This window comes from Schistocerca piceifrons, chromosome 6 (assembly GCF_021461385.2).
Source record: "Schistocerca piceifrons isolate TAMUIC-IGC-003096 chromosome 6, iqSchPice1.1, whole genome shotgun sequence".
In the NCBI taxonomy this organism is placed as follows: domain Eukaryota; kingdom Metazoa; phylum Arthropoda; class Insecta; order Orthoptera; family Acrididae; genus Schistocerca; species Schistocerca piceifrons.
Genome location: NC_060143.1, coordinates 527931187 through 527946882, shown reverse-complemented (window position 1 = coordinate 527946882; position 15696 = coordinate 527931187). Strand labels below are relative to the sequence as shown.

Genomic DNA, 15696 nt, shown 5'->3' with positions numbered 1-15696 from the left:
CCTCGTGTTCTGTTCCATTTCCTGTAGTATAAATGATTCTACCCATACACAAGTGAAAGATAGTGAATTTTTCTGCAAATGCTCATTCGCACATGTTCACTTCCATTCATTCCATTGTAAACCAGTCTTCAGGGGCTGCACGAGTGATTTGCCGAGTTACAAACTAGGCAGGCAGGGCTGTACAAACTGCCGTTATAAACTGTTCTTTGCGCGGCATAAATGTGTAACTTCAACATTTTTTACAAAATGTTTGCACTGCCTCTTAGCAGTGAAAATTTTGGCAGTGCATTTCATTCGTTGCCTTTTTCTCATGTAAAAAATTTCAAGGTAGGTTTTGACACGTCTCAATGGACCATTCCCTTGTTAGATGTAACTCAGCAGATGGGAGCTCATCATTACCTTCTGTTATGGTATATGATAATGAATACCACAGTGATCTCACAGCAGGTACACCTTGAACTACTTTTGTGGCAGAATTAGAACATACATCTATCATATGGAAATATTGCAGACCAGCAATTGAAGTGCAGAAAAAAGAAAAAATGAAGAATTTATATATGGCTATCAATCATATAGTGATCCCCAAATTGAAAAACCTGCCGCCTTTCCATGTTGTCAACTGTCAATGTGCGTGGACTAAGCTGGCCGGAGTGGCCGAGCGGTTCTATGCGCTACAGTCTGGAACCACACAACCACTACGGTCGCAGGTTCAAATCAGAGAAACTATCAATGAACAGCAACCTGAAATGTCCTTTACAAATTTTTATCTGGTTGTGTTGTGTTTTCTGTTTACAAATGTGCTGCCAACCTCGCACGCACATTTCTTTTGTCGTCTTCTTCCTGTGTAAAAAAATTTCAGGCTACGTTTCAACATGTCTTATGGTATCATTCCCTTGTAAGTAGGACTTAGTTGTACAAAGCCAGTGAGCATACTACTTGTGAGGGTGAATATGGTACTCGTGTAAGATCAGATGCCCATCATTTGTGTGTCTACAAAAATTGGTTCTTTGTTTGATGTTTTGAAACCAGGTGGTAACTATTGTGGTACAGTATGTTAAATTTGTGTGTTCCTTTAAGATTTGAAAAGGAGTGCAGTAAGTAACTGGTGTGCTGCTGTGATTGAAATTAATCTGTGGTGTCTCTGGCACAGAGTGTCCTATCTTTAGCACCTTTCTTCTTTTGACTAGTATGTATTGTGTGAACTTTTGGTGCATAAGATGTGGAACTGTCATAATTGTTATAGGTACAAGTGATCAATAAATGTATATTTTAGATTGAAGTGAGTTACCTCTCAACGAGTCTTCCGTGATAACCACAAATCTGTATATATTATACCCCTGGGTGAAATATTGCCATGAACTTCACTTTGTTTCAAAGTAGGTGAGCTGATTTACTGTAGTTAAGTTTATTATGTCGTCTTGTGGTTGTGTGGGTTGTCACTGTGATTGAATTTAATTAATGACAGAGAGGAGTTAATTCCCCAGTAGCAATTAAGGGAACCTGGAACTTAAAAATGATGAAATTTTGGGTTTTCAGTTTATTGAAATAAAATACTACAGATCTTCCTCTTTAAAATGACATATTAATCTTACCTGTAGCACAACTCAAAGTATTGAAAATATTTTCAATAATGTGCTGTAGAGGGCATGTCGCGACATTGAATTTCCATGGATACATGTTCATTGAAAACATCGTTTTTCAAAACTTCCAGTCTTTCCAAAGACTTTGTATTATGTTGGCAACATGATTTGATAGGCAATTGTTTTGTCTGTGTATTGTGGTCGTTGGATACTGTTGTTTACATTGAGCATTTGGTGGTTATTGCATGATTTGTGTTGTATTTCTATTGCATAACTGGAACTTATCAAATATGCCTCGATTTAGTAACAGAGTTTACAGGAGGAAGAAGCCTCCTCCGAGGTACACTAGTGGAACTGTGACAATTTCTCCAACCTTGGGAAATGATTCTGAAAATAGTGAGGTTATTCATGAAATGAAATCTACTCCTGTCTCTAGCACAAGCAAGAAGTTGCATGGATCAACTGAAAAAAATACTGCAGTTTATTGGAAAAGTGTAGTGAGGATAATGTGAATGAAATAATTAACATTTCATTGCTCTCAAAGGTGAATGAGAGTTCAGTACTGTGTAAGGAATGTTGCAAATTGAGTATGTCAATAAATGTCAAGCGACACATAGGACTTGCGGCAGTAATGTGTCTCCATTGTACTAGTTGTCATTACAGTGTTTCATTTTGGAACTCAGAATATGTCAAAATAGGCCAAGGTGAAACTGATAGTGAAAAAGCAAGTACTATTGTGTAAATATTAAATGTGTTTATGCTCTAAGGTCAGTCGGTAAGGGATACTCTGCTGGTCAAATGTTTTGTGGTGTAATGAATCCTCCTCCTCCTCCACCACCACCACCACCACCACCACCACCACCACCACCACCACCAAAACTCTCAAAATATAACTCGGTTGTTGGATCCTGTGTTGAAGATATTGCCCAAGAACCCTTGAAAGAAGCAGTGGTGGAGGCTATGGCAGCGATTGAATAAATTCCAGATGTTGAGAATCCTCGGGACCCGACTGTCGCACTAGATGGTACATGGCAGAAGCGCGGGCACACTTCACATAATGGGGTAATAACGGCAACAAGTGCTCATACTACAAAAGTTATAGATGTTATAACTAAATCCAAGGACTGTAGGTGTCCTAAATGAGTGAAGGATGAGCATGCAGAAAACTGTCGAAGGAATTACAGTGGGTCTAGTGGGGCCATGGAAGTTTCCGGTGTGAAAGACAGTCGCTCTCTCATGTGGCTCAAGGTCAGATACCTACAGTTCCTGGGTGATGGTGATTCGAAGTCTTTTGATGCTCTATCTGAGCTGAAACCTTATGGAAATGAGTTACCATTACTAAACAGGATTGCATAGGTCACGTTCAGAAACGTATGGGAACAAGGCTGCGTCGAGTGAAGACCACAATGAAAGGCCAAGTACTCAGTGATGGAAAACTTTTGGGTGGAGCTAAAAGATTGACAGACGAGGTAATCAACAGATTTCAGAGAGACTAGGGACTGGCAATAAGGTAAAATACTCAGTGTTGATGCAATGGAAAAGGCGGTAATGGCACTTTACTATCACACCTTATCGACTGACGAGGAACCACTACATGGACTATGCCCACAGGGACCCAATTCTTGATGCAAGTACAACAAATATCAGGGATCTGAACGTGTATACAAGCATCACCACAGTCTACCAGAAACTGTCATGAAGGCTATAAAACCAATTTTCAGAGATCTTTCTGCAACTGAAGTTTTGAAGAAATGTCTCCATGGACGTACACAAAATCAAAATGAAAGTGTGAATAATGTAATTTGGACCAGAATCCCAAAAAATGTGTTTGTGGAAACTCATACTCTTCATTTTGGAGTATATGATGCCATTGCTACGTACAACAAAGGTAACATTATAAAGTGCAATGTGCTGCAGAAGTTGGATGTGATGCCCGGAAAGTACATGGTGAGTGCAATGATGTCGATAGACAAAGAGGGAACGGGATGCTGAAAGGAAATAAAAGGAGTGTGAGGGGCAAGCCAGACAAAGAATAAAAGGTGTGAAAAGAAGGCTAGATGGGGAGATGTCTAGTAACAGTGAAAACCCCGCTGTGGTCCTGGACTCCACTAAAATGTTAGTGAAACTTTTAAACTCTTTTTCCACAAGTTCACTTTTTTGCCATATAAGGAACATTTTGTACTAAACTATTAGAGATATAGACTTAAAATTTTCAAGGAATGTAAACAATGCCAATATACACCTTGTGTCACAGCCTTTTTGTGATACGTGATTGATAACAGATTTTATTTCAAAGATACTATGTCAAAAAATGTGTCAATTATTTTCAGTAACAATAATATCTTCCCAATAAATTAAAATCCATATGGTACATGGTATTAAATATATGTAATATTATACTGTAAAAGTTTCATCATTTTGGTGTTAATAGTTCGTAAGAAGATGTTCCTTACATTTAACATTGGAGGTATAGGACGTTTCGGGTCCCCTTAAAAGTACTGGCTTATAATATGTTGAAATGTGTGCAACTGGACCAGAGTTGATTAGTGAAAAAGGCGCAGTCCTGGTACCTTTTCTTAAATTATACATAAATGTTTCAAGATAATATGACATGTTTTAGAATTTATTTTTTGTTTTAGAACTGTATAACCTTGTTGTTTCATTACACCTGTCTGAACACGAGAATGCCTGTTGAGACCTGTGGCAAATTTAAGTAGTTCTTGTACCAGTTTCTGAACAGAGTTTTTCAGGATGAATCTAACTTCCTTTTTCAGCTATTGCTATTCTGTTTTCATATTGTAAGTAAGTAATTTAGCTCTTGTTATTGGAATTTTATCAGTTACTAGTTTTGAACTGATTGAACTCTGAGGCACAGAGATCCTTTTAGGAGACTATTTTGATGTTTCAGTGTGATTTACTTGTTAGTGATTCAGTAATGACCTTATGAGTGCTTAATTTAACAATCACATGTGCTCAGGTTACCAGCATGTGCCTTATATAGATTTTATCATGCAAAATAAACAGCAACATTTTAACTTCCTGGCAGATCAAAACTGTGTGCCGGACCGAGACTCGAACTCAGGACCTTTGCCTTTCACGGGCAAGTGCTCTACCACTCCACTGCAGAGTGAAAATCTCATTCTGGAAACATGCCCCAGGCTGTGGCTAGGCCATGTCTCCGCAATATCCTTTCTTTCAGGTGTGCTAGTTCTGCAAGGTTTGCAGGAGAGCTTCTGTTAAGTTTGGAAGGTAGGAGATGAGGTACTGGCAGAAGTAAAGCTGTGAGGACAGGGTGTGAGTCAGCTTGGGTAACTCTGTTGGTAGAGCACTTGTCCGTGAAAGGCAAAGGTCCTGAGTTCAAGTCTCGGTCTGACACACAGTTTTGATCTGCCAGGAAGTTTCATATCAGTCCACACTCCGCTACAGAGTGAAAATCTCATTCTGGAAGCAACATTTTATCTTGCTGAGTGTGTGCATATCTCCCATAATACTGAAATGGTAAGGATGTAAAGGCCAAGGTGAAGATGCATTTCAACATATTCCAGTTGAACATGACAAACTAACTTTTGTACAAGACACTCTCTACCACCCACTATGCAGCAGTTTGACGATTACATATGAAGACCTGGATATCCAATAAATTAAAACTGCATGTCCGTGCAGTACTAGAGATCACAAATGGAGCAAGTATGAGTGATGTTAGGGCTGCTTACTTAAAACATCAAGGCACTGCCGTTACATCAATGCAAATGTGTTTGCGTCATTCCTGCTGTAGTTTTGCGAGTAAGAGGAGTCTGAGAACTATGGTGCTGCAGTCACCTCATACTCATTGACTTGTTCCCTCTTACTAAAGCAGGTGAGCTGAAACTTACAGTTAGTGCAGGAGATGAGTACATGATCTTGCTGCTGTGAAGTGGAACCAACAGGAGGAAATGACGAATTGTCAGGATCAAATGGCATTTAAGGAAGCTGTCTTATGGGACTGTAGAGGATGTAAACCAAAAATTAATTGATGGAAAATATGCCATTGCAAAAGTGTTCCATTAGAGGTGGAGTGGTATCTGCAGTATGTTTACACTATAGTCCATGCTTCACACAGAAACATACAAATGTTGTCAAATGCAATCAAAATGCTTTTATTCTTGTTTATTTCACCTCCACCAGGAGAAAATATATGTGCCTCATCAAATGAAAACTGGACACAGAGCATCATCACTATTATACTTGTGCCACAAAAGAGTGTGTTATTTATGTATTTATTTTGTGATGGCAACTTGTCTTTTTGGGCTTGCTGTGAGTTGTGTTGCTTATCATTCATTTCAGTAATTTATTTTAATAATTAATCACCATTTAGAGATTGCAGTTCACCCTCATGTCATGCTTTCTGTTACTGTCCTTACAGATCAGTAATACCTATAAACATGTCAATATAATTGTTAGGCATTCTCTGAATATATATTAAATATTAAAATAAATCTACAGCAATCTTCAAAAGTTTTACCTAAATAAATGTATGTATCAAATGAATAATAATCACAGTTGAGCAATCATTGTTATATTGGTATTCAAGCCACTTCTGTCATTTAGGTAGGTCAAACATCTTGTGACATTTCAGCTTGCACTAGAGAATGGCTATAAAGATGAAATAATGATTGTGAAATAAAGTAACATTACTTTCCAGTTTAACAGTGGAAATTTATTTCAAAATGATTGTGTAACTAGTGGGAATCCTCCGAGTCTGCATTTATACCCACTATCTGGCGTATTCACTCTCCTTCCTGAGTGAGTCAAGTCCACTTGTACCTGGCAATAGATTCAGGTGATGATTGGGCTGTGGCAGATACTCACGAGTCAAATCTACTGTGAAAAGCGGAGAGTGAGTTTGCAGAGGAGGCCACAGGACTTACTGGGGAGTTTAAAGTGAGTATACAAGGCTTATTTCTGATCTCTTGACTATTCTGTCTCTTATTGAACAAATACAATCAATTGTGCTACCTGAACCCTTGTAGGAGATCAAATCAAAAACAATATTATGAAAATGATAGACTGCTACTCACTGTAAAGATGACATGCTGATTTGCAACCAGGTGGCAGGGATTAGGTGGCACAACACTGCCACGAACAGTGTCAGGAGGCTGTGGGGAGGGATGGTGCAAACAGTGAGTTGGAAAGGAGTGGAGCAGAGAAGGGGAAAGACTGGTGGGTGCATTGGCAGATAGTGGTACACAGTGTGGTTGAGGGGACATTAATTGGGAGGAGGTGATACGACAGAGGGGGCAGAACCTTCCGGGTGGAGGGCTTGGGGACAGTAGGTTGAAGCTGGGATGATGTCAGACTCTGAGAACTACAAACTGCACAGTTCAGGAAAGCTGGTGATCGAGGCGAGGACCTGAATGGCCAAGGTTTTGAAGCAGCCATTGAAATCAAGCGTGTTATGTTCAACATCATATTGTTGAACAGGATGGTCAAGTTTGCCCTCTGCCACAGTATAGTGGTGGCCATTCATCCCAGTGGATAGCCGTTTGGCAGTCACACCAATATAAAAGGCTGTGCAGTTACTGCAGCAGAGCTGGAATATATGACATGAGCACTTTCACAGGTACATTACCCCCTGATGCAGTGGTATAATTCCGCAACAGGACTAATAGGAAGAGCTGGGTGGGTGTATTGTGCAGGGCTTGCATCTGGTTCTTGCACAGGGATATGATCCTTGTAGTGAGGGGTTGGGATTAGCAGTCTCTTAAGGATGGAATAGAATGTTGTTGAGCTTGAATAGTTGAGGGAACACCACTTTAGGAGTGGATTGGAACAGCTGAACCACATACTTCATCAAGGTTGTGATCATCATGCCCTGAAATACGAGCCATCCTACCCTATATCATTCCCACTCATCCTAAAGTGGTATTTCGTCACCCACCCAACCTCCAAACATTCTAGTCCAGTCTTATGGAACTCCCAATCCCAATCCCTTGGCACTGGCATTGTATCCCTGGTCAAGCCTTGCACAGTCAACCCACCCAGAACACCTCATTCCAGTGCTGTTACACACTTATCCTACACCTATCAAAGATTGAGGCACCTTTGAAAGCAAACATGTCATAACAGCTCTGTTGCAATCATTGCACAGCTTTTTATATTTTTGTGACTACCAACCAGTTATTCACCAGGATGAATGGCCACAGCCAAACTGTGGCCAAGGGCGAAGTGGACCATCTCGTGGTGCAATATATAGCTGAACATAACACGCTTCACTTCAATGGCTGCTTCACAACCAAAGCCATACAGATCATCGCCTCCACCACAAGCTTTTCTGAACTGGGTAGATGGTAGTTCTCCACTCCCAAAATCATCCCAGCCTCAACCTACAGTAACTTACTGTCCCCACACCCTCCACCCAACAATTTCCACCCAACAATTTCCATCCCTTCTGTCATACCTTCTCCCAGTTCATGTCTCCTCACCCTCACCCTCATTGTATCCCACACTGCCACCGGTTTTTTCCCTTTCTCTGCTCCTCTCCTCTTATGCCCATGTTGATATTCCAATCTGGTCTTTTCCATAGGCTTCTCACTTTCACAACTCAGCTTTAGTTTGAGACATTTGAAGTCAGTTTTTACTTACAGACTTCCATAAGATTTAGATCTCTCACGAAATGCTGATGTGTCCTCTGCAGTTGGCCCAACTGGCGACTGCAATGGTGCACCCATTTGATCCTGTTCCAGTACCTCTGGATAAGATGTTGGATACTGCTGTGATCCGGGTGGGAAGTTTTTTGCTTCGTCTGCAGATGTCTCAGAACTGAGCATGGCTGGTAGATCTTCAGTCTCACTGTAGATAAACACAATCCAGTACATTACAAAAGCAGGAAAGAAAATTTTGAAAGAGAGCTGAACAGAAATACCTTACCTTTAAAAATTTGGTACAAAGAGAGGTGTATAGCATGTATACTACACATTGCTGGAATGCCTTGAGTGACAGTATACCTTCTCAATGTCTATTACTGTTACAGAATATCAGATGTGGAAACCTTATGTGGGGATGATTTCTACATCCACACCTATACTCTGAAAGTCATTTTTCAGTGTGTGGAGCACTATGTGCCACTGTCACTCCCTCCTTTCCTGTGCCTGTCATGTATGGCTCATGGGACGAACATCTGTTAGTAGGTCTCCCTGTGGGCCTTAATCTCTCTGATTTTGTCTTCAGAATCTCTCCTTAAGATATACATAGAAAGCAATATATTTGTTGACTGCTTCCTGAACTTCAAAAGTAAACTACACATGATTATCAATGCTTCTCTTTTAGCACCTGCCTCTGGAGTTGCTTGACAATCTCTGATGCACACTTTCACCCTTACTAGATGAAACTGGTCTTTTTTGGATCTTCCCTATTTCTTCTATGAATCCTATCTGGTACAGACTCATATTGACAAGCAATATTCATGTACTGATTGAATAAGGGTTTTGTAAGCTATTGCTCTGTAGTCATGTAATCATACCAGAAAGTGTCTTTCTGTGTATGTATGCACAACATGCTGCATTGGTTTATGTTGAGGGTCAACCACCACTCCCTGCATGAAGTGCATATCCTCTGCATGTCTTCCTGCATTTCGCTACAATTCTCTAGCATTGCTACTTCTCTCCATACATCAGTATCATTCACGAAAAGATTCATACAACCTGCAGTATTGTTTACTATGTTGTTTTTACATATTGCACCCAAAATCACTTTTACATCAGAATACTTGTGTCACTGAGAGTAAAATGTTGTGCTGTTTTTACTACATTATTGGACTACTACATGTTTATATCTATCGACTAGTACCGGGATGTGGACATGAAGGGAGTAACTATAAGCAAGATTTTCGAGAAATGACCACATTTTCTTGAAATTCTGGGTCCTGAATGTGGTTTAATTACTTTCTGAGGAGTTACCAAACCAATTTAATGTGTAGGATGTCTGATATTTACAGAGACGATATGTTTCCCATAATGTCTTTAACACCCTGCAGACTGACAACATACTTACAGGTTATTAATGGCATCAAATTTATGCAAACTCTCCACATGCATGTTTTGAATATAGACAATGCACACAGTTGTAACAACTGTGGAACGTAATCCTAGTTTAAATACTAGAGTAACAGTTCGTAGGACCATGAAAAGCCATGACCACATAGACACTGTCACTGATAAATGAGGTGGCAGATGTTAGTCACAACTGGTATGACACTGGAAAGATTTAGCCAGCTTACAAATGAGTTTGAACAGTTAATCCCAAAATGCCACTGAAATATGTGGTATCTATATCAAATTGTATTAACTCGGATATTTAATGCATACAAAGAAGGATAGTAGTGTTGTGTTGTGTGTTATGGAAAGGTAAGTATTTGGGTAGGGCCCTGTTGATCAACAGTACCTCAAATATATGGGGAATAGGCTGTTCTGGCAACCATTGAGGATACATGGTGGAACCAACTGTAGATTGTTGTGCACATTGGAACAGCCAAAGCATTTGTGTGTGGGGGGCTTGACAACATAACTTTGATCATTGCAACTGTTTTCAGACAGGGTTGAAGAGAATGTCGCTGGCCACTGTGGCCAAGCGGTTCTAGGTGCTTCCGTCCGGAACCACGCTGCTGCTACGGTTGCAGGTTCGAATCCTGCCTTGGGCATGGGTGTGTGTGATATCCTTAGGTTAGTTAGGTTGAAGTAGTTCTAAGTCTAGGGGACTGATGACTTCAGATGTCCCATAGTGCTTAGAGCTATTTGAACCATTTTTTGAGGAGAATGCCCTTGCTCACAGATTTTCAATTAAGCTCAAGTCTGAAGTATGTTGTTGAGAACTGATGGGCTTCAGTTTTTCAAGCAATCAACTCAAGTCAGACTAAAATCATTCTGTGACAACTAGGCTGTAACTTCCTGGACTAGTGCAAATGAGCTGGGAATTTCAGGACCTCCAAATAGGCCAAGAAAGTGCTACATATCAGCAATTGATACTCAGGTGGCTGACTTGATTGCACACATGGTATGTTTCAGCTTAGGGATTCTTGAAGTGTCCACCCAATTGAGATAATGGTGGCTGTAGTACTAGTCAACAATGCTAAGAAATGGTGCTCACAAATGCAACAGTTAAAATCCAGTGGTCATTTTTGCTGAAGCATTCACAACAATGTCCCAGAGTTTAAAGCAGCCTTAAGAAGCAGTGGAGGAAGCTGACTAAAAACCAGAGTTGGTGGCAGTATGCATTTCTGTGTATTGAAATACACATATCGAGTATAGACTATTGGGAAATATAAATGGTGTATTTTTTCACAATAGAGAAGAAACCTCCATGAAAATGTAAATTTAGGGTACATGAGGTTGGTCAGACAAGGCTTGGTATTGACTATGGTCATAAACCTACAATCATATTTTTCTGTTTGCCATCAAACTCACCAATGAGGGAACAAAAACTTCGCAGAAAACAATTACTTCACTCATACAGATGTTACCCACTGACACATACCATCACAATTAGAGGAGACTAATCACCCATTAGTTAGTTTGCATGGCTGGTTTTCTAAGTGGTGGGTGTAGCAACTACTGTAGCACAATGCTGTCAAAAAATATTTCACAAAATTCAAATTCTCATCAAGTGTAAAGGCTGTCAGTTGCACCAAAATTAGCTTATAGAAACTTGTGGATCTCTCTAGAATGTGGGGATCTGAGGAACAAGCTCTACTCATTTAAGCAGAGATAGTGGAACTACATATGAGAACAATATATGTTACATATGTGCCTACTGCTTTGGCACATCACAGCATGACGACTACATTGTAACAGCTACTGTACATACATTTCATCCAATATGGCATCAGTAACAGCAGTGAGTTACAGTTTCTCTCAAGAAAACAGTAATTATAAAGTAATCGTGTGTAATCTGTAATTCAAATGTGCAAAATGGTTTCAGACTTTGCTTAGAATCACAATTATGGATACATTCTGCATGTGTGAGATACATTAATGCAAAAACTGTGTTTTCATGTGAATGTGATCATGGAAGCTGTAACGGATTTAATGCTATGTTAGTCGCTTTCGCTACCGGACATGAAATTAATGTGTTACAAAGTGTGTTGTATGAATTGCAAAGTGCTAGAAAAACAATAAATGTCCTAAAAGCAAAGCTTTGTGAATGTGAATTGAATGGAGTATCATCACTTAACTCAAACTCCTAAATCTACAGCACATCTGATCTTCCTAAAACGAGCGTAAATTAAAAGAAAAAAAAAAACTAAAAGCAACTAAAAAGATTGCTGTGCGAAACAGATACAATGCTCTGGAAATATGTGATGAAATAAAATCTTGTGGTGAGAGAGAGGAAGAACTAAGCGTCGTGAGAACTGAAAGTAAACAAGCCTCCGAAAAGTTCGTTACACCTAACATACAAGCAACTGTTAACAAAAACCTCAAGCAAAAAGTTAACAACTCAGCCCATAATGTGCTCAAATCGTTAAAATCTGTTAATAATATAGTACATAGAGACTGTGAAAAGAAAGAAGATTGTATAGTAGACTGCAAAACTTCGGAAGACTTGAGCACAAAAAATAATGCTTTTACTGTATATATACTTACCGACAGTCTCGGAAAAAGACTGGCAGAAACCTTATATAACTCAGGAGGCAGTGTTACTGGCGTAATAAAACCTGATGCTCCACTGAAAGATCATCAAGAACTGCTAAAATCTGAGTATCAAGATAAAGAAAAATGATTGTGTTCTAATCCTAGGGGGTGGAGTAGACGTCTGGTGCAATGATGTATTATCAGCAAGACGAGCGCTAAGAGATGCTCGAAAAGCTCAAAAATGTACATGTGATGGTAACCAGCATTCCATACGATTTTTTCTTTAAGAAATCTCGTGTTAATGAAGAAATCAAAAAACTAACAGACTGCTTCACAAAATAAAGTGCTACCCAAATTCAACATTTGTCCAGCTAGATTTCAGAAAACAACATTTCATAAACAGTGGAGATCTCCTAAATAGAGCAGGACAACTGTATGTCTGTGCTCAAATTATGAAAACAATAAATAATCTCAATGATCAACACAATGGTGCAATGATGTATTATCAGCAAGACGAGCGCTAAGAGATGCTCGAAAAGCTCAAAAATGTACATGTGATGGTAACCAGCATTCCATACGATTTTTTCTTTAAGAAATCTCGTGTTAATGAAGAAATCAAAAAACTAACAGACTGCTTCACAAAATAAAGTGCTACCCAAATTCAACATTTGTCCAGCTAGATTTCAGAAAACAACATTTCATAAACAGTGGAGATCTCCTAAATAGAGCAGGACAACTGTATGTCTGTGCTCAAATTATGAAAACAATAAATAATCTCAATGATCAACACAAACTACCTGGTATCCTCACCATAGCAGTAACTGAGCAAATGGAAATTTGCAAGGAAACGTCTAAGATGAGAGAGATACCTAACATACCGGTACCAGTATCTGAAGGAGTGGTAGAATATGGGGTACCAGTAGAAATGTCAGAAACATCCAGCAAAGTTGAAGAGGAAACAATTTCTTTAGATGAGAAAGCCTACAAACCTAGTGTAAACTTGTGTGCACCTGAAACCTCCAAGGATGAAGCTGTCAGCACATTCGACACACTTAATGCCTCATGCTCACTTGTAACTAGGACTGCAACCACACCAACAGCAAACAACCATTCTACTAGATCCAGAAACTCATCAGCTGCTCTGCAGACATCTCAAAGTAAGAGCCTCAGGATAAGAAAAGCTGCTGTGCATAGTGACTATTTTTTTATGGGATCTTCGCAATTCTAAGAAGAAGAAAAGGCAGAATATTTACAGTGTCAGCAACAAGAAAGTACAAAGGTAAATACTGCAGCAAATCTACTACATAAAACTTTAACAGTTGTATACCAAAATGTGCTTCCCCCCACGAACCACGGACCTTGGCATTGGTGGGGAGGCTTGCGTGCCTCAACGATACAGATAGCCATACCGTACGTGTAACCACAATGGAGGGGTATCTGTTGAGAGGCCAGACAAACGTGTGGATCCTGAAGAGGGGCAGCAGCCTTTTCAGTAGTTGCAGGGGCAACAGTCTGGATGATTGACTGATCTGGCCTTGTAACATTAACCAAAATGGCCTTGCTGTGCTGGTACTGCGAACGGCTGATATCAAGGGGAAACTACAGCTGTAATTTCTCCCGAGGGCATGCAGCTTTACTGTATGATTAAATGATGATGGCGTCCTCTTGGGTAAAAAATTCTGGAGGTAAAATAGTCCCCCATTCAGATCTCCAAGCGGGGACTACTCAGGAGGACGTTGTTACCAGGAGAAAGAAAACTGGCATTCTACGGATCGGAATGTGGAATGTCAGATCCCTTAATCAAGCAGGTAGGTTAGAAAATTTAAAAAGGGAAATGGACAGCCTAAAGCTAGATATAGTGGGAATTAGTGAAGTTCAGCGGCAGGAGGAATAAGACTTCGGGTCAGGTGAAAACAGTGTTATAAATACAAAATCAAATAGGGGTAATGCAGGAGTATGTTTAATAATGAATAAAAAAAATAGGAGTACAGGTAAGCTACTACAAACAGCATAGTGAACGCATTATTGTGGCCAAGATAGACACGAAGCCCATGCCTACTACAGTAGTACAAGTTTATATGCCAACTAGCTCTGCCGATGATGAAGAAATTGATGAATTGTATGAGAAGATAAAAGAAATTATTCAAATAGTGAAGGGAGATGAAAATTGAATAGTCATGGGTGACTGGAATTCAAGTGTAGGAAAAGGAAGAGAAGTAAACATAGTAGGTGAATATGGATTGGGGCTAAGAAATGAAAGAGAAAGCCGTCTGGTGGAATTTTGCACAGAGCGTAACTTAATCATAGCTAACTCTTCGTTCAAGAAACATAAAAGAAGGTTTTATACATGGAAGAACCCTGGAGATACTAGAAGGTATCAGAAAGATTATATAATGGTAAGACAGAGATTTAGGAACCAGGTTTTAAATTGTAAGACATTTCCAGGGGCAGATGTGGACTCTGATCACAATCTATTGGTTATGAACTGTAGATTAAAACTGAAGAAACTGTAAAAAGGTGGGAATTTAAGGAGATAGAACCTGGATAAACTGAAAGAACCAGAGGTTGTACAGCATTTCAGGGAGAGCATAAGGGAACAACTTACAGGAATGGGGAAAGAAATACAGTAGAAGAAGAATGGGTAACTTTGAGGAATGAAATAGTAAAGGCAGCAGTTTCAAATAGGCAAAAAGACAAGGGCTAGTAGAAACCCTTGGGTAACAGAAGAAATATTAAATTTAACTGATGAAAGGAGAAAATATAAAAATGCAGTAAATGAAGCAGGCAAAAAGAAATACAAACTTCTCAAAAATGAGATTGACAGAAAGTGCAAAATGGCTAAGCAGGGATGGCTAGAGGACAAATGTAAGGATGTAGAGGCTTATCTCACTAGGGGTAAGATAGATACTGCCTACAAGAAAATTTGGAAAAAAAGAGAGCCACTTGTATGAATATCAAGAGCTCACATGGAAACCCAGTTCTAATCAATGAAGGGAAAGCAGAAAGGTGGAAGGAGTATATAGAGGGTCTATACAAGGGCGATGTACTTGACGACAATATTATGGAAATGGAAGACGATGTAGATGAAGATGAAATGGGAGATACGATACTGCGTGAAGAGTTTGACAGAGCACTGAAAGACCTGAGTCTAAACAAGGCCCCCGGAGTAGACAACATTCCATTAGAACTACTTACAGCCTTGGGAGAGCAAGTTCTGACAAAACTCTACCATCATCAGGTGAGCAAGATGTATGAGACAGGTGAAATACCCTCAGACTTCAAAAAGAATATAATTATTCCAATCCCAAAGAAAGCAGGTATTGACAGATGTGAAAATTACCGAACTATCAGTTTAATAAGTCACAGCTGCAAAATACTAACGCGAATTCTTTACAGACGAATGGAAAATCTGATAGAAGCCGACCTCGGGGAAGATCAGTTTGGATTCCATAGAAATGTTGGAACACGTGTGGCAATACTAACCTTACGACTTATCTTAGAAGAAAGATTAAGGA

The 15696-nt window shown here is 39.6% G+C and overlaps 1 protein-coding gene across 1 annotated transcript in view; it reads right to left on the bottom strand.

Moving 5' to 3' along the window:
- LOC124803437 (fibroin heavy chain-like) overlaps positions 1-15696 on the bottom strand; it is a 136138-nt gene that overhangs the window by 20260 nt on the left and 100182 nt on the right. Inside the window, exon 3 of the mRNA XM_047264622.1 lies at positions 8202-8408. Within this exon, the coding sequence (XP_047120578.1) occupies positions 8202-8408 (207 nt within the window). The remainder of the gene's footprint in view (positions 1-8201; positions 8409-15696) is intronic.